The sequence below is a fragment of the Glycine max genome, chromosome 3, assembly GCF_000004515.6.
Source record: "Glycine max cultivar Williams 82 chromosome 3, Glycine_max_v4.0, whole genome shotgun sequence".
Classification (NCBI taxonomy): domain Eukaryota; kingdom Viridiplantae; phylum Streptophyta; class Magnoliopsida; order Fabales; family Fabaceae; genus Glycine; species Glycine max.
The window spans coordinates 45,803,166-45,830,905 of NC_016090.4; the positions used below are offsets into that span (position 1 = coordinate 45,803,166).

Here is a 27,740-nt window from a genome sequence, read left to right on the forward strand (position 1 = left end):
AGAAATATAATAAAAAAAAAATTTGCATTAAAGAATGGCGTGTAATATATAAAATATAAGAGTTAATTTATTACTTTAATAAGATTTTTAATTTTAAGAAATCATTCTTTTTCTTTTTCTTGAAAAAGCCACTTACCTGCCTTTATAAGAGGAACCACGGGAGAGATGTTCATAGGATGCCTCACAAAGCGAGAAGAAGAAGAAAGGGGATGAATGAAAATAAGAAGATAAAGTGCATTAAATTAGATGGATTCAAAGCCCGTACTCTTCATGAATGTCTAGTGCGTGACATTATGTCTTGATTTCTTCTTACTACAGCAAGTTTCATGTTTTATAATCTAAAATCAGAATTGATTTTGGAATTAAAATTAATTATAATTTAAAGTTATTTTGAATACTTTTGTCTTAGATGAAAAAAAACATATATACTGAATTTTATTTTTAACTTATATTTATAAGAAAATCATACAATTATAAATTAGGTTACTTTAAAATCAATTTTAACTAAAATCAATCTTATCAAGATTGATCAAACACACATTTATTCTAAGACATTTTCTATTATTAGTTATATAAAATTATGAATATGACTTATTGAATAAAGAATGAGATTTAGTTAGTTTTATGATTTTTAATAAATATATATCAACAATAAAGAATGCATATAAAATATATACTACTAAGATTCTCATATACACAGAGAGAAGATCACGAGAGAAAAAGAGAGCACATAAAATAATAAAAAATGAACTTCAATTGTATTACTCAGAAATGAACAATTAAAATTAAAGTTAATTATAACAAACTTGATTATCAAGATTAATTTATATCACCGTTTTAATTATTTCATAATTTTCATTCTCTTATTTTTTTTCTCTCTTAATTTTTATACATTTTTTGTGCATTTACAGATAATTTGGTATATTTATATTTTAATCGATTGAATTAATTTTTAATGATACCTTAAATTAATATGTATTATTGTAAAATAAAAAAATGATATACCTATATTTTATTTTATATACTCTCTTTTTGTTAATTTGAAACACATATCAATTTTTAATGTCAAATCTTCCTTTCAATAAAAATTGAACTAAAATAAAAGAAATAAAACACTCTAAAAATTGAGAGAGACTAAAATTATTATTTTTTAATGCAGAAATTAAAATCACAAAAAGATAATCAAAGAACCAAAATAGTATTGATAATTAAAGAGAGATGAAAATTACAATTTAACTTAATTTTTATTTATTATTTTCGTTTGTGACAGTAACTGAAGTATTCTCATTTAAAAAACTTATTACTATATAAGTACAATGCAACAGGAAAGAAAAATATATAATGTGTTTTTTCTTGTTGTATTGCAGCAGCATTGAAGATGGTAACTAGCACGCACGCACTTAACGGGGACAATGGAAAGAAAAGGCGGCAGAAACAGTAGCAATAGCAAGACATGATCAAGAAGTCCATTTTGTCCATGCCGCGCATACTACTTTTGACCCACACAACATAACATAACATAACATATATCATTACTTTTGCCCTTTACAGGACGCCCAAGTTTTAAAGAGAAGCAACCTGGAAACTCAGTTGGAGTCTACAAAGCATTAATTGCTACTTTGTCACAAAACGATTCAAAGTCATTATTGTTGCATTTTTAATTATGGGAGCAGTTTCTTCAAGCTAGTGCCCCATCTCTCTATAGATTATCACAAAACTGTGATAAGGTCTTCCTATATATTTATTTAAGGAAAAAATGTGTTTTTTCTTTTTTTTTTTTTACTTTTTATAACATGGTTACATATAGTCAAGGTCTTTATATTCTTAATTATGTCCATAAATTTTATCTTCAAACTTTAAAATATATGTAAATTTAGCTTCTCGTGTTAAGAATTTAATATATTTTTTAAAATTAGAATACTTTTAAAATTTGAAAACTAAATTCATTATTTAATTTAAAAAGTATAGAAACTTTGATTTGATCACACATTTTTGCAATTATTTAATTTCAAAGTGTAGGTGTGCGTGCTTTAATTTGGAGTAGTAAAACGGGAATTGGAAAACCCACGAAAAGGGATATGATATGATGTGATCACTATCAAGTACTTTTGTTTTGGAAGCCATATATGCTGTTTATTTGGACCACATATATATATATATATATATATATATATATATATATATATATATATATATATATGTTGTATATTTTCCCTAATAAAGGAGCCGATCGAAGGTACCTTGAAAGAGCGTGAGCGCAATCGAGGCCACAGCAAAGTTATTAATTAGTAGAAAGAAAAGGAGCTTACATTATTATTGTGTTGTGTTGTGCAGTGCAGTGACCGACCATGACGAGAACTCCTTGTTGTGAGAGAATGGGATTGAAGAAGGGACCTTGGACTGCTGAAGAAGATCAGATATTGGTTTCTCATATTCAACGATATGGCCATGGAAACTGGCGTGCGCTTCCTAAACAAGCTGGTCAGTACTGTGCTAATTACATTCCTTTTTCCTGTATTATATATTTTCTAATCTATATGCTATGATATGATTGTTTTAGGTTTGTTAAGGTGTGGCAAGAGTTGTAGGCTTCGTTGGATAAATTACTTGAGGCCAGATATTAAACGAGGGAAATTCAGCAAGGAAGAAGAGGATACCATCCTAAAGCTACATGGAATTCTTGGAAACAGGTTGGTGCATGTAGGGTACCTAACATATATATTGTTAATTGACTACACTGTTTTCTAGCTCTATTTCTCTGTCTCTCTCCGTGAATGAGTTCTGGCTACGGAAACAAGAACTCCAAATATCTCGTGTGTACTGATTTAAAAAGATGCCATGCATATATCATTTCCTATTTTAAAGATTTCAAGAAGATATGAGATGTAACATATTTTCGGTGTATAGTCTTTTTTCTCATTATAGAATATGATTGTGAAGTGTGAACCCCTTGATTGCATAGATGGTCTGCTATAGCGGCAAGTTTGCCCGGAAGAACAGACAACGAAATAAAGAATTTTTGGCATACCCATTTGAAGAAGAGGATCCAGAAAAGTGGAGTGCACAATGGCAATCCTTCCTCACGTATCTTGCAAGAGGCACAAGCAAATACTAGTTCGAATGCATCAAGTGTAATGATTGCCAATTACGGTTTACCCTCAAGGAATATTAATCCACCTATTGCAGGATTTTACGGTGCAGTCTCCTCAGATACTTTTGGAGAAATTAAGGACAATCATGGTTCTTGTCAGCTCAGTGAAGAAATGGAATTTTGGTACAATATATATTCATCAAATCAGGGCAAACATCATGAGACAATGGAAATCTAGGATATTATATAGCTAGATTGCATGAGATACTACATATAATTTGTCTCACTCCTACAAATTAACTTTTTATTTTTATTTTTAGATATCAACCTTTAATTGGTTTCAGCTTGGTGTTTGTGTACAAAACTTAAAATCCATTTTGGCAAAGCAAATTGCCAGATGAAAACTAAAGATGATCGATGGATAATTTTTAAATAAAGGCTCGAGAGAAGTTTGTAAATGCATATATACTGAAACAAAGTACTTTTGACTGCCATTTTTTTTGGTAGTGACTTTTGACTGTTATTTGAGGCAAAGGCAAACTTTTCCTTCAACTTTAAACTTCAATTCAATTATGTAGTTCTTAGTTCTTAGGAATCATTGCAATTACAATTATTATTTTTGAAAACTTTTTTCTGTTTTTAAAAATAAAAATAGAAAAAAGAAACAGTGATAATAATTTTTTAAAGTATTTTCCAGTATAACATCTTCTTTTTAAAAAATAATTAATATTCTACTTTCAATATTTTATCATTTATATTTTTCCAATTCAGTATCTTATCTTTTTTGCTTTTTATTTCTATTCTAAAAAAAATTGTCTTTTTAATTACAAAAATAATACATACACTTATTGTGTACTTTACCAATAAAAAAAACCTTACTGTGTAATTTTTTCTAATGTTGACAATACTTGCCTATTATTAAATTCTTTTTAAAACTGAAGAATCGAAGTAAAATCTAACACGGCTTGCCGAATAATATTAAACTCTTAAAAAATAACAAGTCTTAAAATAGATTGACTGTACTGCACAGTGGTGATATTAAACACTTTGTTTTTTTTATGATAATATAATAATGGCCCGTTGATGTCGCTTTATGATTACTATGTTAGTTTCAAATGTTTTCCACAGTAGGAAAATTATTTTGGTTGTAGGATATACCGTAAGACTTCCTCCTACACTGGATTATTCTTTTTCTTTTTAAAAAAAAAACAATGTTTTCCTTTCCTATTATGCAAATCAAGTTCACTGTCTCCCTTGGTTCCATCAAGCTTCTTCCTTTGCTTCCCACAGTGTCATGACCTCGTCTACAAGAAGCTGTCGTTGGTGTCAAAAAGCTCTCCATGGATGCCTACTAGGGCTTTTTTTGGGTTCACCACGGAAATCAAAATATCCTGAGTAAACTCCACCACACCAAGATCGCATAAGTGTTTTTTTTTTCAGTTTAGTTTTTATATATTTTAATTTATTTTATTATGTTCTTAAAAAAAATTATATTGATGCTTGTAATTTAATTTGGGATCTGGTGAATATATGGTGATGTTTGTAATTTAATTTTAGATGTTGGTGAATAAATTGTGGCTTATTTAAATTTGATGAAATGAACAAGCATATAGATACAATAATGGAGAAACGAGAGAAGGGAGTAAGAATCTAGAAGCAAAGCAATGCGAAGAAGAGGGGTCATTTTTTTTGTTTTAAAAAAATCCAGTGTAACCATTCTTACAGTGTACCCACACTTATCTCAAGAAAAAAATGCATCCTACGACTAAAATGTTTTTCCCACTGTAATAGTTTTAATTGGCTCTTCCACAATAATAGCCTGCTTCTGTGTAACTAAGCAAACATCTTTTGACCTTGGATCATCCATAGATTTGCTTGTCCTTGTACTCCACATTAGAATGGAGCCGTTAAAACGAAACATTAGCAAATTGTTGAAATGGTTCTTGCATTTTTAATTTATGTTTCTCTCCTTTATAAATATTAGGATCATACTTTCACTACTGTATTATAATTTCACTACTGTAGTTCACTAAATTAATCGACTTCATGCAATTTCTCTCACTTGGTTTACCTCTATTTTTTATGCACTATACCACACTCAATTAGATTATGTCAATCTCAAATTCTCCATACATTTGACTGTGAGGGCTTCCAATTTTTAGGCCCTACAATTAACACAAAATGGAATTTACATCCATCAAGTGTGTATATACAGGGATTTCACCTAAACTATCAATTAAAAAAAAAGAAAAATTAATTTTAACAAATTTTCAATTTTTTTTGGAAAAATATTGACAAATTTACAATTTATTATATATGCATAATATTTGTTGATTTTCTTAGTCAAGGTTATTTTTTTTATTTAATATCTACACACTCACCGTGTAAACCAATCTTATATTATTATTTAATTATAAATCATCATTTAAATTATTTTAATATAATTATTTTAAAAATTAATAAATTTATCATATACAATAATTTTAAAAATTAATAAATTTATCATATACAATAAAATAAATTGTGATTGAACGATGATAAAAAATTTATATTCTTATAGGACATAATTTTTTATTTTTATATTTTTTAATGACTCACTTATTTTAGAAAGCGTTTAATTTTATTCATTTTTCAACCTAATTATTTATCTTTTTTATCTCTATAAAAATGATTTTATTTTTCTAACTTTAATCTAAACCAAATACTGTATGATACTAGTATCCGAAACAATGAAAGAAGAAATTGAGAAAGATAAAGCAAAACCCTATAAAACTTAAATTTCAGGCATAAACTGAGAGAGAGATAACATCGTTGCAGTGGCGCGCCCAATGGCTCTGGGAATCTCTAACATACTGCACTGCCCCAAATTGAGTTTCTCCCACAATAATTTTCTCCCCAAAGTTCCAACCTCTATCAGCCTCAGGTCATCCGTTTCTCTCTTTCTTTCTATCCACTTAGTAAGATTAAATTTTCGTTTCAACTTCTCTTGTTTTCCGCATATGACGCGTTTCTTATCTTTGTGGAGCTCATTTCTAGTTTCTAGGGTTAATAAAATGCAATTTTGTGTGAGTTTTCAGGTTTCCCCAGACAGCAGCATGGAGTGATAGAAAGATTATCTGTGCTGCTGCATCTGCGGCAGGAAGCTCTAATCCCGATGGTGAATTTAATCCTTATGAGGTAAAAAGTGAAAAACTTCACCATGATTAGCTCATATTTTGGAATTTGAAGTCATTCAAGTTGTATCTGAGTTGCTGTATGTGATGTAGGTGCTAGGTGTAAGCCCTATTGAGAAATTTGACATGGTCAAGGCAGCATATGCTAAAAAAAAGAAGGAGGCTGAGATGAATGGCGATGAAGCAACTGCTTCAAGAGTAGGTTAACTGTTTTTCCGTTGTTTTTAGATAAAATGGTTTTGATAAACTATTGGTATTCCAACAATATTATATTGTGGAACAGTCTGTGATGTCATTGCTGACATGAAAACTAGTTTTCCAAGTTTCAAATGGGTGAGGTTGATTGTTTGCAATCATGTTTGGAAATTGAAAGTATGAGCTGAGCAATATGTATAATATAATATTTTAAGTTTACTTCTAATGCTTGTCCTACAAAGTAAAACTCACATATGTGATATATGAGGTTGATGATTCCATTATTTTTTTGGTTCTTATTGATGTGTATTGATATATGATTTTTGTCAAAGTTTAATGCACTAATGTGTGGGATCTTGTGTGTTGTGAATGTATGATCAGCTGGAAAAGGCATATGACAAACTCATGATGGCTCAATTGTCTAATCGGAAAAAGGGTGTGACTTTTGGATCATTTAAGGTAATGTAGGGAAATCTTTCTTTTTTGTGGATACTTAAAATCACACGCATAACTTGATGGCATGACAACACTGAAATACTTCTTGGTTAACTTGTGTTTGAGGTTGAAGCTACTTTGTTAATTTAGTTTTGGATGTATTTGATGTATTTTCCCCTTCTCAAAATAGTGCATTTTTATCTTGAACTCTTGCTATTTTTCATTGTTTTCTTTGGGCTGCTTTGGGTGAGCAGGTGGGGGAAGTTAGACAGAATGACATGATGAAGTAACTGCCAGGATTATGATTTATCAATTCCCGTCTTAGAATCATTGATAACTCTATGCGGACTGTACCCACCCAATCATGATTTTTGCTTCAGCTATGCAATGCAAATCTTTCATGCTTAGCATGGGCAGTGGATATTGAAAAAGTATACAACAATCATGATTTTTGCTTCAGCTATGCAATGCTTTCATATTAGCATGGGTAGTAGATATTGAAAAGTGCACAACTATCTCCCTAGGAGATACCTTTATGGAAAAAAAATGCTCATTCAAATATGTGTTGTGCCTTCTTCCTATTTTTTTCCAAGTATTTGACCCCAAGAGAAATGCTAGCAACACACTCTTTACTATTAGTTGAATTTTTTTGGAAATCACAATATTTTGTGTGTGCCACTCCATATTTAATGAGTTCCACTCATAATTTTGTAGTTTCCTATAAATTTTAACCAATAATATAGAGTGTGAGAAAGGATGTGTTACAGTGTGTTGCTAGCATTGCTCTTGACCCCAATATGTTGTTTTTTGTTTGCATCTCAAAATCTTAATGTACCTATTAAACTAAATGCAGGTTTCAAAGGAGATCAAGTATGCTGACAAGCTTCCAGTTATACCTTGGGGGCCAAGGTTTAATGTTGCTTTTTATGATTAATGAGATTGTAGTTTTGTTGTTGTATATTGCTGTTGCTACCATAAGTTTACTAAAATAATTGCTGGGATCACTATAGGTTGCTTTGCTGCATGACAGTCTACCATCCCCCCGAAAAAAAAAAATTTGAATTTGGTGTAAATCTAAATCAATCATGGTTACAGCATGTTTGTTTCAAAGGAAATGATCTCTTGTTTTTCAGAAGCGCTCTTAGAAAGTTGAAAAAAATAGGTGATATTTCTTTAAAATAAGCCGAATAAAAAAACACTTAATCAAACTGCCAAATAAATAGTATTAATTAGGATATCCTTTATTCTTGATATGATTCAATTACTCTTATATTATTGTTGCTTTGAGAAGATCACGATTTCTATTTGGATTAGTTTAGTTACCACTTACCCCCCCCCCCCCCCCCCCACACACACACACACCATTTTAGTACTGATCCATGTCATTTTGACGTGGCATTTCTTATAGTTTTTTAAACTAGGGAGACCAAACTAAAACAAAAAAATTCAGATGAGGAACCAAAATTGTATTTTGACCTTTTTTTGTAAATGCTTTTTGGATACAATAGCTTGGAAGGAAAATCTCATTTTTCCTGCTTGCATGAATGGATTACATTTATTTCTAGTGTTCTACATTTTATTCAAATTATTGTTTTCCCCCTTATCACTATCAATCTATTAACAGCTACTTGTATCTTTTGATGTTATTTTGTCCTTCAATGTAATTTCAGGCTTACTAAATCAAGTCAAAATGACATGCGCATCAACTTGGCAATATCTGCTGTTTTTGTGAGTAGGATATAAGGGATTATTTTATTTTATTTTTGGGAAAATATCACCTTGTGGGATAAGGCTTTGTTGTTGTTTGGGAAAATATCAATGCTCAAAAACCATATCAATCTTGTGTCTTTTGTCTTAAATTGTAGTATTTAAACAGAATTGTTTATCATCTGTCTGCAGACAGCTTGGATCCTTGTCAAGCGCAGTGCTGAATATAAACCTTTGCAGTTTTTAGCCTTTGCCTTTGTTTATAGGCTTTTTGAGAAGTTAAAAGCCTCTGAATCTCCTGTAACCCCCAAATATAATGTGAGTTTCATCTCTTATGACAGCATATTTGGTGAAATTTTAAAATCTTAGTTTTTGAACCATGTTGGGTTATCATTAGAATTGTATAGTTCATGTTACTGTTGGCTACAGGAAGAGGGTGAAGACACAGGAGAAGGACTCCGCATGGGAAAACGACTGCTCCGATCACTAGCCTTGGTTTTTGGATGTGTAGCTATTTCATCTTTGGTATGATGATTCCTTAGATCTTTTGGTGTGACTCATGGATCAGTACTTTGATATCCCTAATTTTTGGCTTCTGTAACAATTAATAAGGAAGCTGATATATTTTTTTGGGTACTCGGAATCTGATATAATATATCTAAATGATTTTTTCCTGAAACAAAGAAAGATAAAAGAAACAAGGAGGAAGGGAGAGAGGGATCAATTCATCTTATCATCCTCTTTTCTTATTTCACTTCATGTAAAACCAAATTGTTTTTCGTCATGGTATGACAGATCATTAATATTCCTTTTTTTTTAATCTTTATTGAATTTCTTATTTGAAGAGTATTTTTAAAGAAAGAAATTTGTGGTAGCCCATTTACAGAGATTTTAATTTTGTATTGTGTTTGACTTCCACTTGTACCAAGTTTAATCTTTATTTTCCAAATAAAGATTAATATTTTCTGGTTCTTTTCTTGCAGGCATACACTTTCATTTTGAACATAATTGAGTTTGCAGGTGGTTTTATTCCTACTCTTTTGTACAACAGTCAGGTATACTATTAATACATGAGCAGTCCTTCCTGGCTTAAAATATATAAAGATAGAACTATCCACTATCCTTGTGAATAATATATGCATGGCCTGCAGTTGTTTTTGCCTTTGAGACATTTTTTATTCCTGATTTGGAACTATTTTTTGGTTACATGAGTATTATATTTTAGTTCATGTGGTGTGAAGGAGTTGAGAACCAGCTGAAGTACATATTAGTGTACCAGAGTCCAGTAACTAATAATACAGCTGAGAACCACCCAACAACAAAAAATTAGTTAGCATCACCCTCCCCCCATACAAAAAACCAGCCTTAATGTTGCTGGACCAGTAATGGAAAGGTATATTGAAGTTTTTCTCAAAATTTTATAGCCATAGCTAGCAAAAAAATAGAGCTTGTTCCAAGACTTTCTGTCCATGATGTTGCTGTTCTAAAATGCTGTAGAGTCTCGGGTATTTCCCCAACATTGACTCACCTCCTCCGACCCAACCATCTTCCCAAAACTTTATATTTTTACCGCTCCCCAATTTCCACCTCACAGCATTGTTAAACCACTTGCCTTCCTCTATTGCCCCACACACAGCACATAAATCCTTCCACCAAATCGAATCCTTTTGATTCCTTCTTTCTTCATCCATATTCCTCCATCCTTTGTACTTTGATTCCAAAATCTTTGGCCATAACTCCCCCTGGTTCTGAAATAAGTTCCAATGTTATTTCCCTAATAGGGCAATATTAAACTTCCTCAAATCTCGAATCCCCAATCCTCCTTACTCCCTAGATGTGCAGGTATCCGTCCAACTGACCCATGATATTTTCTTTTGGTCATCTCCCCCTCCCCATAAAAACCACCATTGCAAACTTTCAAACCTACCCACCACCTTCTTTGGGACCCTAAAGAAAGAGAAATGGAAAATAGGAATAGGTGTTAACACAAATTTAATTAGAGTCACTCTCCCTCCAAAGGATGTGTCTTTGTCTTCATTTTGATAGTCTTTTCTCACACTTTGCAATGATGGTTTCCCATGTCTCGCTTCTTAATGTGCATATGAATTTAGAATCTATAATAAAATCAATTAACTAAGCACAGGTATTAGCCATTTTTTCCCTTGAACTACCGAAGGTACCAACTAATGTTTTCATCTTTGATGATAATTAGTGGCATTCATTTTCCTTCAAAGACCAATTTGATGTCGTGTAACTGATTTGATATATTTATAAATGGAGGAGTTCGAGAAGTTGTTTCTTCAATGACACATTTAAAGACCATGCATTGGGTTTTTATTAACTCTGGAAATAAGACCACACACTGCTGTTATTAATAGTTTTTTTTCCATGTTTTTTGATTGCCCAATGACAAACTTATGTATTATCCCATTGGTCAGTGTGTGTTGCTGCTAAGTTGACAACCTTTATGGTATCTGCAGGAGTTGATAATCACCACTTCATCGGCACTCATGCTTTATATCATGGCATCTTATTATAGATAGTGGAGTGTGTCTTGAAGACGAAGAAACCATGCATCTATTCACCATCCCTTTTTTTTTTTAAGTCTTTTTCCTCCCTTCTCTTTCTTTTGTTCTTATTGTGAACTAAAGTGCTTTTCTTACAAATTTTGTCAAAAGAGATGCTTTTTCCTTGTTTTAATATACTAAATTAGGGATAGTGTCAACTTTCTTATGGTACTTTTTTCTTTTCTTTTTTGGGAAGGGAGGGGGGTCATTTATATTGATTTTGACTATTCACATCATAGTGGTATATAAGTCTTGTATTCTTGCTCGTTTTTCTCGTTTATCTATTCTAATCGGAAATAAATAAAAAAGGTCATTTGAGAGTTCGAAACTTAGAATACTATCATGTAAGATACCTTATTTGATCGTGTGGATAAATGAGATAATTTTTACACTTTCGTACGAGGAAAATGTAAATAAAGAATTTGTATGCTTTAGATTCCAAACAATGAAGAGGATAAATAAAGAATTGTATACATTCAATTTCATACAATGAGGGGGAAAATTGCTTCTTTTTGTTTTTTGTGCTACAAATTTGAAATTTTAGAGAATAGTTGTATAATTCAGATTGGAGGAAGATTGTGTCAATGGTTTTGTCGATTCCACGTGAGTCAATAACCTGAAACTGAAAAACTTATATAATATTGAGTTTAAGTTTAATTGAATATAATTTTATTTTAGAATGGATGAAATATATGATGTGATGTCATTAATTAAAATAATATTAAAAATTAGATAATAAATATAGCAAATTAATAAAAACATTTGACACATGAAAAGTGTTTGGCTTTTGGTGGTATCGATTTTGTTAGGGATGGCCAAGTATGACATAGTACCCAGTCTGTGAATATGCTCTCCAGAACTTAAAGAGGTAAAATGAAAAGTAAAAGGTGGACAAATTTTGTTGTCATACGCGAAAAAAGGTGAGTCCATATATTGAGAGAAATCCCGAGAGTTAGAATTGAAGAAATACCTGAAAATATTGATCTGGTGGCAATGTGAACATTATATGGAAAACTCCCAAGGTTATTCAGTTCGCGTTGGCTAGTTGGGTGTTAACTCAACGAACACAGTTTTCTCACATGGACCAAAATAAAGTCCACACCCATCAATGGTGAGGACATTCATACAAAACCATAAAGAAGTACAACAACTAATGATCCTTTGTTCAGTAAAAAAGAAAAACTAATGATCCTTTGTTGGATATTTTCAACAAATGTTTCTTTGACCCAAAATAAAATAAAATAAAATAAAGCACAAAATACGAGTCATAACTCATAAGATAATCAATTCATAACAATTTTTTTTATCCATTTATAACAATTTCTTGACCAAGAACAAAATAATAATTTATCATCTATGTATAACACGATACTTCTAGAATGACATCCTCTTAAAAAAATAGAATGACATCCTCTCGTTAATGAACTGAGCGAGAGGATAAGCATGAGAAACATATAAAATCAGGGTTATTTTGATATTTTATTAATTTATTTTTAGTTAATATTATTTTTATTATTTAATCTATCCATTGTTTATTTTTGTTGGTGATATATCACTCATATATATTCATTGTTGATTCATTCTAGAATAAGTTTGACATTCTGTTGCATTAAAACTTTAATAAGATTTGCATGAATTTAACATAATAACAAAAATTGTAAAATCAATGTGGTAATATATTTTTATTATAGATTTATATTCATGGTAAGTTTTATATGCGACAATATATTTACGATTGAATATTATAAATATAATAATTATTTGAAACAATAAATATTATCTTATAAAATTTAGCGTGAATATTAACACTGAAAAACTAAAAAGGCAACAAACCATTTACTATACAATAAGGCTAAACAGATAGACTTTTACGGATAAAAAAAACAGATAGACTCTTATTTAAAATAATAATAAAAAAGACTAAACAGGTAGACTATTAGTTTTATTAGTGGTCGTATTTTTTTTTTGGTGACTTTTTTATTTTATTACTGGTCATAGTAGAATTTATACATTGATAAGGAATTATTTTTTTATCCGTTACATGAAAACTGACAAAATGGATATAGACAAACCAATAGTTGGTGGAGAAATCCATTGAAACTGCACTGTGGTTACAATACAACTTGAATAAATAAAAAACAAAAATTATCCATCGGTTGTTGTTGAAATGGTCCAAAAAACAATTTGATTCCTTTCTTCTTCCTCATGTTGTCATAGTATTTAAAGTCATATTTGTTCCCATCCTCCTCAATTCAGTACGAAGTTCTTGGAATAAGTGTGTACTGCAGACACCGTTGCCTCAGTCATACTTAACTTTTTGGGTTACTTGCAATCTTGTTGGAGTATCTAGGTAATTAATTCCCTTGACTCTGTTCCTTTCTCTGCCACTGATTCTGTATGATGGAAAAAGAAAGCATTATTAACTCCATGTTTCGTAACTAGGATTCACTAGCTGAAAACCACAGTAGTATTTGCCACTTGCCTTGCTTGTCTCATGTTCTTTGCAGCTATATATCAGTGCTCATATATTTTCTTGTGATTTTTACTGTTGTTAATTAAATTGAGAGTAATTAGCTAATCTATCACCCTGTGGCTTTAGTAAATAGGAAACTGGGCAATAATTCTGAAAAAAAAGTAATTTGATTTTATGGAATTCTGGCTCAACTTGAATTCAGCGAGGAGTTTGAGCATGTAAATGCTCTATTTTCCCCCATTTTATTTCTTGCAAATTCATGGAAGCTATTTTCAGATCATTTGTAGTGTACCATGGGGAACTTGTTCATGGAGACTATTTTATGATCATTTGTAGTGTAATCATAGGGAACTTGGGTTTTTCCTTTTCCCCCAAAAATGTCTATTAATTATGGAATTTGAATCCAACAATGGTTGCCAAAAAAAAAAAATGTCACTGTAAGCATTAATTTGTATAAAATTGTTTATGTGATTTGGTGTTTCTAGTCTTGCACCAAATGCAAATAATGAGAATGGCACATAACATTTACTTTTGGGCTTGTTTTGGTGCCAGAGAAAATGGTACCTAGGATAGTGGATCTTCGGTCAGATACAGTAACCAAGCCAAGTGAAGCAATGCGAGCTGCTATGGCGAGTGCTGAGGTTGATGATGATGTTCTTGGCCGTGACCCCTCTTGTTTTCGGTTAGAGACAGAGATGGCAAAGATATTGGGAAAGGAAGGTGCACTTTTTGTTCCATCAGGCACTATGGCCAACCTTATATCAGTGCTTGTGCATTGTGACATAAGGGGAAGTGAAGTTATTCTGGGAGACAATTCCCACATACACATTTATGAGAATGGCGGCATTGCAACCCTTGGAGGGGTGCATCCAACAACAGTTAGAAACAATGAAGATGGAACCATGGACATTCATTTGATTGAGGCTGCCATCAGAGATCCAAAGGGGGAGCTAGTATATCCAACCACAAGGCTTATTTGCTTGGAAAATACTCATGGAAAGTAAGCAATTATGCTGTTCAAAAATTTTCTAAATAGTACATTAATTGGTTAAATATCCTTTATATAAGCAGTAAGAATGATTGGTATTTTTTTTTCCTGATTGTAGCTCTGGTGGTAGATGTCTTTCAGTTGAATATACAGACAGAGTAGGAGAGGTTGCTAAAAAACATGGATTGAAGCTTCACATTGATGGAGCCCGAATATTTAATGCATCAGTTGTAAGTAAATTTTGTTTACTTATGATTTGATTTTGTTCACAAAACTTTAAGTAAAATCACTGCAAATCAAGAAAAATTTGTGCCTGAAAAATGCACCTAGCTAGCTGAATACTTACAAATGTGGGAATAATATCTGTCAGTCTAAAATCTCCAATAATGAAACGTAAGATTGATCTTTATTCTACTATATGCTCTATGAATACATGTATTTGTGTCAGCAAAAGATCTCCATTAAAGAATTGGTTATTTTTATAGTATGTTTTGTTCAATTCAACTTAATTCTGGAAATAATTGGTTAAAATAACTCACAAGAAGTAACTTAAAGCATTCAATCGAAATAAGTAATTATTTCCTAAAAATAAGTCGATCCAATGATGCACTTTTGAGAATGAAACTTAAATCTTTCAATCCTTATCTAATGATTCTGACTTGAGTAACTATATAAATGCTCCATTTCCTGATTGAAGGGAATCCGAATTCTTGTTTTTTCCAGTGAGTACTTTGATTTTTTTAATTGCACTTTCTTACTGTTGTAGTACTCCAATACTGGAATAACATCTGCATGTCTTTTTATTGTAAATCTTACAGGCACTAGGTGTCCCTGTGGATAGGCTTGTTCAAGCAGCTGATTCAGTATCGGTGTGTTTCTCTTTTATCTTTTTTTTTGGACAAGTTTCATGGAAAGGCTCTTCTGAAGTAAGCCTATTTTTAAAAAGAGTAAATAAGATTGTGTCTAGCTTAAATTATAATTAGCTAGTCTAGTGCCTAGTGGGCTATCGCAATATATTTAGATCAAATTAATTTCATCACTTTAGAAACAATTTCATTTTAGAGGAACATTTTTCAAGATTTAGAGAACCTTTGTTTTTTTTATCTTAAACATTACTTTAATTTAAAGTTAAATTTTTTTGGGTAATGAATGAGTGAAAACATTTGGAATTTCTAATATAAAAATTAATTTACAATTTAAAAGCATTTGAAATTTCAAATATAAAAAAAGGGAGAGAGAAAAACTCCTATGAAATTTACTTATGCAAAAGTTGTTTTTATTTTTCTTTAATAAAAAATTAATTTCATTTTTAATAATCTTTTAAATTATACTAAACTCAAATTGTTTCTTTTAAAAGAAGACAAACAAACATTAGTATGATCTGTTGACTTTAGCAGTTTTAGCTATCTTATCTTATTCATAGAAGTTCTAGAAATCTAATTTTATTACCAAATTCAAATCAAACTTTTTTTTACCTATATCCTATTATATAATAATCGAACTAACCAACTTATGATTATTCCTTGAATATATGAATTAGGTATGTCTATCAAAAGGCCTCGGTGCTCCAGTTGGATCTGTTATTGTTGGTTCCAATAACTTTATCACCAAGGTACTTAATCTTTTGGTGGCTAGATTACAATAAACGATATATATATATATTCTGAAAGAAACTTGATACTAAGTCAAGTAGTATATATATGCATCTGCTATTTTAGGCTAGACGGCTAAGAAAAACATTAGGTGGTGGAATGAGGCAGGTTGGCATCCTTTGTGCTGCGGCACTCGTTGCTTTGCAGGAAAATGTTGGAAAGCTACAAAGTGATCACAATAAAGCTAAACTTTTGGCTGGTAAATGTCATACAATTATTTTAACTGTCCTTATCTTTTCGAAGAATTACAATTTTATATACATCTTTTTTTTTATTCTTTTCCCCCCTAAATTTCACTTGCTGTTCTCATATAATTTTGTCCTTTTTGTTTTTAGATGGATTAAATGAAATTAAAGGACTGAGAGTGGATATCTCTTCTGTGGAAACCAATATCGTGAGTATTTAGCATTATTGTTGCTTTAATTACTTTGTTGATACTTGATATTCTATATAAATTTCCATGCCATTGCTTAATTAGTCTATTAGGCCAGCAACTTAGATGATTAATATGTGTAATCGGGAGACCAGGCTATCCCTTATTAATTAAACAGTTTTTTTTTTTTGTGTGTGGATACTTAGCTTGAAACAAGTATTAATTAACGACGACCGGCCATTTACAAATAATGTTTGATATATACTAGATATATGTTGAAGTTGAAGAGGGCTCACGAGCTACAGCAGCAAAGCTATGCAAGGACTTGGAAGACTATGGTATCCTTCTTATGCCAATGGGCTCATCAAGGTCTTATTTGCACTCTTACTATTTGTTTAATCTGCAATTAATTAATTTAGATGAGTTTTGGTAGTACTATCAAATAGCCATTGCAGTATTACTTTATGCTAATTGTTTCGAAGAGGTTGATGACAATATTTACTTTTTGCACAGATTGAGAATTGTCTTCCACCACCAAATATCGGCTAGTGACGTGCAGTACGCCTTGTCGTGCTTTCAGGTGATGACTGGGAATCCATTATTATTAACATTAACCCTACTCTTTTTAGTACATGTTTGGATACTAGTAACAAGAGAAGAACTCAAAATTATTTTTATTTTTAAAGCGACAAATTTTCTTTTTATTTTATTCTTTGAAATTCGAGAACATATATGCATTATTAGACTTTTACTTATAATGTGTTTAATTTGTTCATTGACTTTTATTTGGCATACATTTCGCGTTGTTAGAAGATGAAAGTTGAGACTCGATCTCTTTTGTTGAATGTTGTAGCAAGCTGTCAATGGAGTTCGAAATGAAAATGGCAACTAGTGGACGAAATTGAAATTTGCAACCTTCTGCCGCATATATAACTATATTTATTAATAATCAAATTAAAGATCAAATTCCATTCGATCATGTGAATAAACAGGAACCTTTGTAAAAAGGTTTGAACATGACATATATGGATATATATGATGTCAACGTGTAATCCAAAAGTTTCTCAGCATGAGTCTGCAGTGGTAGAACAGTGAACAGTGAAGCCTTTACGGAATCTTAATTTGCATACTCTTTAATATTCTTTTCTAGCTGTATCTCGAGCAAAATGTGATTCTTCCTTTCGTACACATTTAATTACTATCTCATGCAGAGAAATAGCAGCAAAAGTAGGTGCTTGTTCCATACCTAGGGTTTAATATATAATCTTCAGATAAATAAAGAGGAAGAAATGTAGTGGGCCAAGTAGTAGTGACAAAGGTTCGATCACTGGAGATTGAGCTCACAGTTAGCAACAAAATTTTATTCTTTAGTTTATTTAAAGGTTTGAATTAATGAAAGCATGCCTTTCTCGTTTGGTTAAAATAATAAAAAGAGAAAAATTGAGTGTAAAGAGTATATAGTAGAAAATTCAATGAAGTTATAAAATAAGATAGATCAGCAAAAATTATGAAATTATCATATATTTTTTCTCCTCGTGAATAAAAAAATTATAACAAATAAATATTATTTAACATATAAATTATGATTTAAATTTATGATAAACAATTTATATAGTGATACGTGATTATTTTTTACGGTTTATAATGTTTTAAAAAATTAAAATTTAATTTAAAAATAAAGAAAAAAAAGAGATTAAGACAAATTTCTAAAAATTTTATCGTTGAAAAAACAATCTTATAAACCCTCCTATTTAATATGGTTATTCTAATTTTTATATACAAAGGTTTATATTGTAATATATATATATATATATATATATATATATATATATATATATATATATATATATATAAGGTTACTTTATTGATAATTTCTTTAGAAAATATTAAATCTTAATTTAGAAATAAATATAAAAAGAACAAATTATGGCTGAAAACTCTCTTATTGAAGACAAACTCTTAAAAAAAAATTGTTAGAAAATGTCTCATCAAGATGCTCTCTTCAATATAGTTTTTTTAATTTATATATAGAGTTATGTATGAATGTCGTTGCAAATTATAGACTCAATTTATTTAATAAAATCAAATCAAATTACTTGAGAATAAAACGTAATTTTGTCCTTAAAGATATTTTTTAGTTTTAATTTTAATTTAAATATTATTTTTAGTCTTATATTTAATAAAAATAATACATATTTTTTCAAAAATTAAAAATACACATACTTTTTAAAAATTAGAAATAATACAATAAAATAAATTTACTTGAAATCATTGTATTATGAAAACCAATATTATATTTCAACTTTAACATAATAATAATAAATATTAAAAATAATAATAAGGCCAAATGACTTGTTTAGTGTTTTATCTTCTTTTTTTCAGTTTAATCCTTTATCTTTTTAAATTAATTCAAAATGATCATTTCATCCGTCTAAAGTTAACATCATTAATAAAATAAAAATATTGCCAGATAACAATCATCACAAAGGGTGAGTTTTTTTATCTTCATCTTCATTTTCTCTTTTTTCCTTTGCAAACCCATAACCTTAATAGTATTTCTTGTTCCTCTTAAATCTCAAAGCTTTATGATCCATCACATGTCATCTATTACAAATTCAAAATTAAATCATTTCTCATTTTCAAAACACATCAAACTTAATGACAACCACAACAATTCAAGTCTAACATTTGAATTTACCCAGAAAACTACAATAACAACTGCACATATATACCCTTTAGCAAATCCACAAAGAATTGATAGTTCAAAATCAAAAGTTAAAGAACAAAAAAAACCCAAAATCAAATCTACACATTCAAAGCCCCTAGAACCCAAAATCAAATTATTAAACGCCAACAAATAAACCTCAAAGAATGAAACAAAAACATATTAGAGAAATTGAGGTTGGGGAAGAAAGGATTAGTGGTGATCACAACGTTATATGTTGAGACTCGTTGTCCCTGACAATGCCGACAGAGGAAGGAACGATCCCATCAGGGACAATAACTCAAACCTATTGTGAAGTGTGACCATCGCACTTATTGACATTAGCTTCCACAGACTCATATTTGTGATTGTTCCGCTGCCAGTGAGGATACAGATCCTATGTCAGCGACGACGCACGTAATTGGCGATGATTAGGAAGATGTTGTAACTACTGTCGACTTTAAGGATGTGGACACGAAACTTGTTGGTGTTCCCCCGTGCTATGATGATTAGCGACTTCGACTTCTTCTAGGACCCATCTGTAGGCTATCACGGCTGTCGCCCCCACCACGTGGAGGTATAATACTAATACTAGGAAAGAGTTAGGATTTTGGGAATAGGAATTTGAGAGAAGATTTCGGTTGTGTAAGTAGAAGAAGAGGAAGGAGAAAGAGAAACTGATAAATACATTTTTAGCGGTTTTTAACCACCCAATATTTGTAATTATTAATAACGTTAATTTTTCATGAATAAAAGGATTACTTTGAAATTATTTAAAAAATAAAATGATCAAAACTTTTAAAAAATAAAGGAGCAAATAAACCAAATAGGTCATTTGGCCTAATAATAACAAAAAAAACATTTTCTACCTCTCAAATACCTTGCTTTTTATCTTTATTTTTTTTATCATATCTCATTTTTTATGCCTTTCTTTATTTTTTAAATTATATATTTTTATTTTTACTTAAAGATTAAGATTTCATTAAGCAAAAGTATCACATAAAAATATGAAATGATCCAAACACAGTATTATCATTATAGGAAGATACGTTGCCAATAATCTAACATTGGTTCTAAGTCCAGCAATCAGATTTAAAAAATAAAAAAACAAAAAAAAACTCTTGTGTCATTTCAAAAAAGCATTGACGTTACAACTTACAAGACTTGTGGGCTCACAACATGCTTGCCTCTTTTTTTTTTGCCTTTTTATTTTACAAAAAGATGTTTTTTAACTAAAAAACGCAGTGACTACCTAGTAACTACACGCGTGAAAATGGCAATCCCGACAAGTTATATTAAGTATTAACAGACACTATGGGGAAATTTTTTTCTTTTATAATTACAGTGTATTTGTTTTTTTTTTTTGGTGAATTTAAAGTGGATTTGTTTTTGTTGTATAATTTTGAGAAATTAATTTCCAAAAGTATGTAACAATTTTTTTTAAAAAATAAAAACTATGCATTTTATTACATACATATTAATTAGTTGCTATTTAAAAAAACCATTAGAATCATTCCAATAGCAGGAGTTTTTGAATAATTTGAACGAAATTTTAGATTGAAATCTCGTTGAATTCATTGATATTGAAAAAATTGTTGATATTTAAATAATAAAACTGAATTAGAAATAAAACATAATATAAAAAATATCAAACGAGAAAAAACAACTTTAGTAGTAACTTAAGTTATGTTGCTATTTAAATGAATTCACTTGAGGGGGATCATTTAAGAATTACCAGTAAAAACATATCAAATGAATAAAAAAAATATTTTCTTGTTATTTTAAAGTCATTTAAAAGAGTATTATTTAAAAGTTACTTAAATTTGTATTACTTAAATTGCATCGTTGAAAATGGTATTAACGACATAGAGGCAATTCAGCATTTCCTAATTAAGCTTCACCTCCTGCAGAAAGTAGAAATTAGCAAGTAAAACGCTAAAGGCAACCCTATCCGTGCAGGGTTTGGTGGGGCTCCAACCACATATATTAATCGGAGGGAGGCTACTTGTACTTCATAAGTATATATTATAGCTACTATAAACTACAGCTTACAGTGTAAAACCAACGAATCACAACACAGTTCGATCAATAATTGGATTTTTTTTTTAAGTATACTGATAATAGTTTGATTCTCTAACAATATGTATGGATTGATTTTCGTGTGTATGAAAAAAATTATTTTAAAAAATAAAATTCTCTTATACTAACAACTTGACGTTGAATTAATTTTTGTTTGCATAATTTTTATAAAAAGTATATCACAATATTATTATGAATTTATATTGTAACTTTATCAGTGTAAAAATTAATTTAGATCATTAGTAAATTAAATTAAATATTAATACAATATCTTTTTATTATTAATGTAATTACAGAATGTATACATTAGTCTATATATATGAAGGCTAAGCTCATCCTATTCTGCTAATTTTTTCCATCGGTTGTTTTTTTTTTTCTCCTTTCTTCATATTTCTCTTCTCTCTATCTCTCTTTTTCTTTTCATTCCACCTTATAATGGAGTATAGTCCCTTCTTTTCTGTTTTGTTAAATCTGATTTCACTGATGGGAAATTGCCTTTAACGTAGGTAACTTGTGTATGCAACGATAGTAGCACCTTTAAATTTAAGAATTTTCTCGGAAGACACTTTGGAATTTTGGATGTTAATGAGAGACGTTTTCTACAGTCAGTTTTAATGATATTTAAAGACAAGAAAACCAACCAGGAAATAGTTAGACTAGTTAGATATGCCAAACAACATGTCAACATGCTTCTTGACTCCTTGTTTAGTAATGGGCCAGGTGTCTGCTTTTTACAAAACAGCAAGTTATTGTTTCCAATGCTTTGGTTTCACCTTTTTTTTTTCTTTTGAAAATTTGTATTTATATGTTTTTACAATAAAGAGATAATAAGATAACTTTTGATGTTATCATTTTATTTTATTTTATTATAAATAAATTAATATTTTAATACGTGTATTGTACGTAATAAATATTTATTTGAGTTTAAGGGTCATATATTAAAAATATATAATAATTTTATATTGTTAATCAATTAAAAATCATGATTATTATATATATGATAATTTGTAATTAAATGATTGTGTAAATTTATTTTACATTATCAATGCAAAATATATATTTTTATTTATTTTATATAAATAAAATTTATAATAACAAAATATTTATATAAATATATATATAAATATATATATATATAAATATATATATATATATAATATTAAAATTCAAGTTAAAACTAAAAATATTAAAATGAAAAATTAATAGAGATGAGAGATTAATTTTTTCTTCATAAAAACACTTTTACTTGTTTATAAAAACACTTTTATAAAAAAACACTTTTTTATTTTATATTATAAAAGCACTTTTATAAAATAAATAAATAAATAACAACTAAAGGTCCTTCGTATAACATACTCGTCTAATATAAATCCTCTATATGTCGATTTTTTTTTCTCTCACAAGTGTATTTGGTAAGAAAGAAAGAAACAGTTAAGCCATATAAAGAATGAAAGTAAATAAGAAAAAAAAACAAAAAAAAAAAACTATTCTATTTAAAAACAATCAGTTATACAACATTGATAATCTGGCCTAACCTCTGGCCTAACCTCCTTATTAAGTAAGTTGCGTGGTTAAAGACTTTTAAACTCCCTTGTTAGGTAACTTAAACATAACGAGCTAGATGAATTAGAATTATCCCATAAACTTAAAGTCAAATTGACAATGAGTCATGACCAGTCTTTTTAAGTTATAATATTTTTTTTATAAAAATCAAAACAAAAGATAAATATTAAGAGATACCTAATAACTCACATATCATATTAACTAAATAATCTAATAGTATAAAAAAATATTAAGAGATACATAATGTTTTTTTATACTATTAGATTGATCAATTATGATACACACACATGTAAACCCTAAAATTTAATATAAGGAGATATATTATACTTTATATTTGAATGTTATTGAGCTATGTATCTTTTCTCGAAGCACGATAGTTACAGCATCAATTACTTTAATGATTTGAGACATAATTTTTAATATTACCTTATAACATATATTGTATAGTTGATTAGTTGTTTATGAAGTTACTTAAATGATTTTTTTTATATATCTTATTCAGTTATTCATACATATATTAGTTAAAATCGAAGAACTTTTACTATTTTTTTTCTTTCTCTAATGATAAATATTAAAAGGGTCTTATATAATTATAATCTATTCAATTTTTATACTAAAAATTACTAACACAAGCTCTTAATTATTAAAAAAAATTGTTTACAGTTACATGTAGAAGCACAAGAATAATTAATTGTAATAAGGAACAGGTGATGTAACGGAGGGGACTGGTGACTGTGACGTAGCAGACAATACATTGAAGTAATGAAGAAATAGTGAGTGAGTGAGTGCTATAAACTCTCCCTTTGCCCTTTGGTCCGCGCCGGGTCCTTCCAGGATTTTGTCTTTGCATCATATCTCACTCTCGTACGTCCTGCAATTACTACCACCTATAAAGCCTAAACCATACTCAACCACCGTACAATCCCCATGTTTGAGCAACTGAGCTAGGTGTATCGCAAGAGAAATTAATAGAAAGATAACATGGTGATAATTGTTCATCTTTTAATTTTTATATAATAAAAAACTCCTATAATACATGATGCAATGAATTTGGTTTAGTTTCCTGATTCGATGTTCTATCCAAAAAGCACTTTTGATAATTCTTTGTTTGAGGTTGATGTTCAATTTCAGAACAGTCGTTTTCGTGACTTTCTTGTGTGTAGATGGGCCCTCATGCTACATTCCTTACTGAGATTACAATGAAGTTAATTTTCACAATTAACTTGTTTAACATTCTTTGTGTGTGTGTGTGAAGTTTATGAAAGCTCCACCTCTTACTCTATCTAACTTACTTAACATACAAATATATTATTTTTATAGTTTTTTCAACATAAATTCAAATGAGTAAACCACTATTTCAGTCTTTAGAAGTAAGTATAAAGTATTCATCCCTAAAAATTTTAAATTAAATTTTATATTATCACTTTATTTCTCAAACTTAACTATTTATTATTCCTTTAGTCTTTAAAAATATATTAGTATCATCATTTAAGTTATAAGACTTATAAAATTTAGACTATAATAAACGATGGATATGATATTTTTATGAAAGTTATTATTGATTTAATTATTTATTTAATTCTTATAATTTTTAAATTTATTTCTTTTAGTCTCTATAATTAATAAATAAATTTTTTAGTTCATAAAATTTATATTTTAATTCTCAAAAGATTTATAGCGTTAAATTATTTTAACTAATTGAGTTAAAAAAATTTAACAACAAAGACATTTTAAGAATTAAAATATAAACTTCAGAAATTAAAAAATTTACTTATTAAAATTTACTTATTAATTATAATTAATTATAAAAATTAAAATAAATTAGTTTAAAAATTATAAGAATTAAATAAATAATTAAAACTTTATTATTTTTAGAAACTAAAATTACAGCACCTCAAACTTTTAAGAATGAATTTGGGTATTCCCATTAGAAAAATACAGTATTAAGATGCACACGAAAAAGTTTAAGTTAAAAGGAGACAAGGAATGAGGAAAAGCTGAGCAGATCAAACCAAAGGGATACATTTGTGTAAGAACATTGCACGCGCTGAGAGAGAGAGGAAGGTATTATGGGCAGTTTCATTTTTTATTCTCAGTCTGTGATTCGGAATCCATGAGAACGGGGAAATTAAAATTTTTGCCCTTTCAAAAACAGGGTTCAGACTATCTCCAGAATTTTTTCAGGAGAAAAGAGAGAAAGAAACGATAAATATGTAGGACTATAGACTCGTTGTGTCTTTCTCTGCGGAGGAGTTCTATTCTCAAAGCTTAGCTAGCAACGATATGAAACACCGGATGCCATATTTTCTGTTTCCGGAGTCCAATAATGAAGAGAACAGAGAATCAAAGTAATCAATTTATGTCTATTTCAACGTTAGAGATCATTGCACATTTGTAGCATTTCTTTTACATTTTTGTCATAGTTAATGTTACAAGAAAAAGAGAGACTCCATAACAACAAAAAAGAAGAGAAAAAAAGGAAACAGTCGTGTAAGCATGATATAATAAACTTAGTATAGAAATAAAAATATTATTGCTAAATAAATTAATTTAAAATGTCCAGTAAAACTAATTATTTTATAAATTTCCTATTTTAATGATTAAACTTTATTTATTCATTATTCTGGAAGGGCCTAAACGGCCAAACAAGACAAAGTACCTTTTATATAATCACTATTTTTATACTAGTTTGTTTACATAATCAGTATTTTTATACTATTTTTGTCTCGTAATATATGAACTATTTAACTAATCCACACATGACCTGAAATAAAATTAATTCTCATATAAATTAAGAAAGTTATTTAATTTAAAGAAGTTACTATCTTTTTTATCGTTGATTTATTTATTTATTTACTTTTAGTTTGTAATCTAAATTGACTAATAAAAGTCCAAGAACTAATTAAAAATGTCACTACTACTAGTTTATGTATCTAATGTGGTTGACTAATGACAACGAAGTTGACAATTCTGTTTTACATTGTTATCAAAGAGTGTAATGGAATGATTATATGTAATTTTTTTTAATAAGTTGGGGTTTTAATTTTTTTATCAATTAGGTTAACATCATCAAATAATTCGAACATATGACATTAGATTTATCAATAATTTATAAAAAAAAATGAATACATTAAATAATTTAATTTTTTTTATAAAATTTACCAAGCAATTTTCTAAAAACATAAAACTTGGTATGTAAAAAAAGGGGGGGAGGTAGTAAATCAGTAAATTTTACTAGCATTAGGCATTTTAGCATTTGCTTAGACAATATTCGTACACAATGAAATAATTTATTGTTTCGAGATGAGGCACAGTAGCGGATTGCTCTAATTACAAGAAATAGATGTACCCATTTATTGGCTACCGGCTTCCTGGCACATCCACAGCCACCAATCCGTTGTGAAGTCCCATGGCTGCCTCCATTCGTGGGTTTTGAGATTCCAAATGTTGGAACTTATTCCTTACGACTCTAAGAGGAACACAAACCTTTCATCATTTTTACCATTTTTAATACTCTCTGCTTTAATTCATTAACTTGTCTTTCTGCTTTTTTATCTCCAGTTTTTTAAAGCTTTCTACAGTATATTCTAGTAGTTGTTTACTTGTACCTTTTTTTTTATCTCTCTATTTCTTTTTAAAATTACTCTAATGTATACTACATGTTATTAAAAAAATTAAAATGACACTGATTGTCTTTTAATTTTGCTTTACATAAAAAGTAATAAGAATAAATAATAATAAATATAATGTGAAGTAGTTGATAAATATAACTTAGTATTTTTATTTGCCTTGAAATACGTTTGTTTCTTCTTTAGCCAGCCACCGGCGTCACAGTCACCAGAAACAGCAGCAAATTATAAACCTCAATGTTGACTTCAAACGTAAAAGCACGTTCTGAAATGCATCTAAGGAAAACAAAACCATTGAGCCTCCTTAAATTAAGGTGAAAATAATCAAAAAGCAAAACGTTACATTACTAGATGTATCTGGTATCGTTCTTTATATTGAATTGTCTTTTTGCTGTCTTTTTTTCTGTGGAGTTTAAGTTCATATTATTTATTTTTAAATACAATAAATTCATATCGAATTAATAGTTTATAGAAACTAAGGTGCAATAGAAGAGGAATTAACGTTATATGAATTTAAAAAATTCAAAAAAATTGTATGCTTATAAAATTAAAATATTAAATAATGAATACAACAATTTAAAACCAATTTGTTTGATAATTTAATTTTTCATAATTAAAATCTAAGACCCTGTGCAACTACTCTCCGGACACACACACACACACACACATATATATATATATATATATATATATATATATATATATATATATATATATATATATATATATATATATATATATATAAGTGTGGTGAACTAAGATGTAAATAACATTTAAATAACTTTCTCATATTTAATAATACTATTTTAAAAACATCTTTACAATTATAATAATTTCAACATATTAAATATTATAATTTCATTGACTATTTAATTATTTTATGAAACTCTTAACAAATTATTACAACAGGTATGTTTGGATTTTCTGTGTAAATCTTCTAAAAATATATTTGAGAATAAATCAATTTGGAATGATATTTAATTATCTCCTAAAATATATTTGAAAATGAAATTTTACCTTTCCTCAATTTTTTTTTTAAAAACTTAGAGATATATTTCTTTTTACTAATTTAGTGGTAAATTTAACCTAAGAACTCGCTGGACAGACGAGA

General features: G+C 29.1%; 3 protein-coding genes across 5 annotated transcripts; all 3 read left to right on the forward strand.

Annotated features, from left to right (window-relative positions):
• The first annotated feature begins 2,330 nt into the window (after positions 1–2,330).
• Positions 2,331–3,569, forward strand: LOC778176 (myb-related protein Myb4). Its single transcript, NM_001250798.1, has 3 exons — positions 2,331–2,481; positions 2,561–2,690; positions 2,963–3,569. Exons 1-3 carry the CDS (start codon positions 2,349–2,351, stop codon positions 3,327–3,329), a joined length of 630 nt encoding a protein of 209 aa, NP_001237727.1. The 5' UTR covers positions 2,331–2,348; the 3' UTR covers positions 3,330–3,569.
• A 2,256-nt stretch (positions 3,570–5,825) lies between these two features.
• Positions 5,826–11,433, forward strand: LOC100805399 (uncharacterized). Its single transcript, XM_003521722.5, has 10 exons — positions 5,826–6,014; positions 6,169–6,268; positions 6,358–6,462; positions 6,841–6,918; positions 7,748–7,803; positions 8,565–8,622; positions 8,794–8,919; positions 9,031–9,126; positions 9,585–9,656; positions 11,082–11,433. The coding sequence occupies exons 1-10, from the start codon at positions 5,920–5,922 to the stop codon at positions 11,142–11,144; spliced, it is 849 nt and encodes a 282-aa protein (XP_003521770.1). The 5' UTR covers positions 5,826–5,919; the 3' UTR covers positions 11,145–11,433.
• Positions 11,434–13,206: 1,773 nt separating this feature from the next.
• LOC100806463 (probable low-specificity L-threonine aldolase 1) lies at positions 13,207–17,803 on the forward strand. Of its 3 annotated transcripts, none has more exons than XM_006577254.4 (10): positions 13,207–13,518; positions 14,194–14,641; positions 14,748–14,859; positions 15,448–15,498; positions 16,170–16,241; positions 16,348–16,480; positions 16,617–16,675; positions 16,923–17,023; positions 17,168–17,234; positions 17,465–17,803. In XM_006577254.4, exons 2-10 carry the CDS (start codon positions 14,199–14,201, stop codon positions 17,531–17,533), a joined length of 1,107 nt encoding a protein of 368 aa, XP_006577317.1. In that variant the 5' UTR covers positions 13,207–13,518; positions 14,194–14,198; the 3' UTR covers positions 17,534–17,803. The 3 variants fall into 3 exon arrangements, with proteins under 3 accessions (XP_006577317.1, XP_003521772.1, XP_006577318.1); XM_003521724.4 differs by having other exon boundaries at positions 17,508–17,803; XM_006577255.4 differs by having other exon boundaries at positions 17,511–17,803.
• The last annotated feature ends 9,937 nt before the right edge of the window (positions 17,804–27,740 follow it).

Bases quoted from the DNA above. Each gene is read 5' to 3' on its own strand.
- LOC778176 (NM_001250798.1), top strand. From the start codon at position 2,349: ATGACGAGAACTCCTTGTTGTGAGAGAATGGGATTGAAGAAGGGACCT. The intron at 2,482-2,560 runs GTCAGTACTGTG...TGATTGTTTTAG, and splicing joins TGCGCTTCCTAAACAAGCTG to GTTTGTTAAGGTGTGGCAAG. The intron at 2,691-2,962 runs GTTGGTGCATGT...TTGATTGCATAG, and splicing joins CATGGAATTCTTGGAAACAG to ATGGTCTGCTATAGCGGCAA.
- LOC100805399 (XM_003521722.5), top strand. From the start codon at position 5,920: ATGGCTCTGGGAATCTCTAACATACTGCACTGCCCCAAATTGAGTTTC. The intron at 6,269-6,357 runs GTAAAAAGTGAA...TATGTGATGTAG, and splicing joins GTGAATTTAATCCTTATGAG to GTGCTAGGTGTAAGCCCTAT. The intron at 7,804-8,564 runs GTTTAATGTTGC...ATGTAATTTCAG, and splicing joins GTTATACCTTGGGGGCCAAG to GCTTACTAAATCAAGTCAAA.
- LOC100806463 (XM_006577254.4), top strand. From the start codon at position 14,199: ATGGTACCTAGGATAGTGGATCTTCGGTCAGATACAGTAACCAAGCCA. The intron at 16,676-16,922 runs GTGAGTATTTAG...GATATATACTAG, and splicing joins CTTCTGTGGAAACCAATATC to ATATATGTTGAAGTTGAAGA. The intron at 17,235-17,464 runs GTGATGACTGGG...TCGCGTTGTTAG, and splicing joins ACGCCTTGTCGTGCTTTCAG to AAGATGAAAGTTGAGACTCG.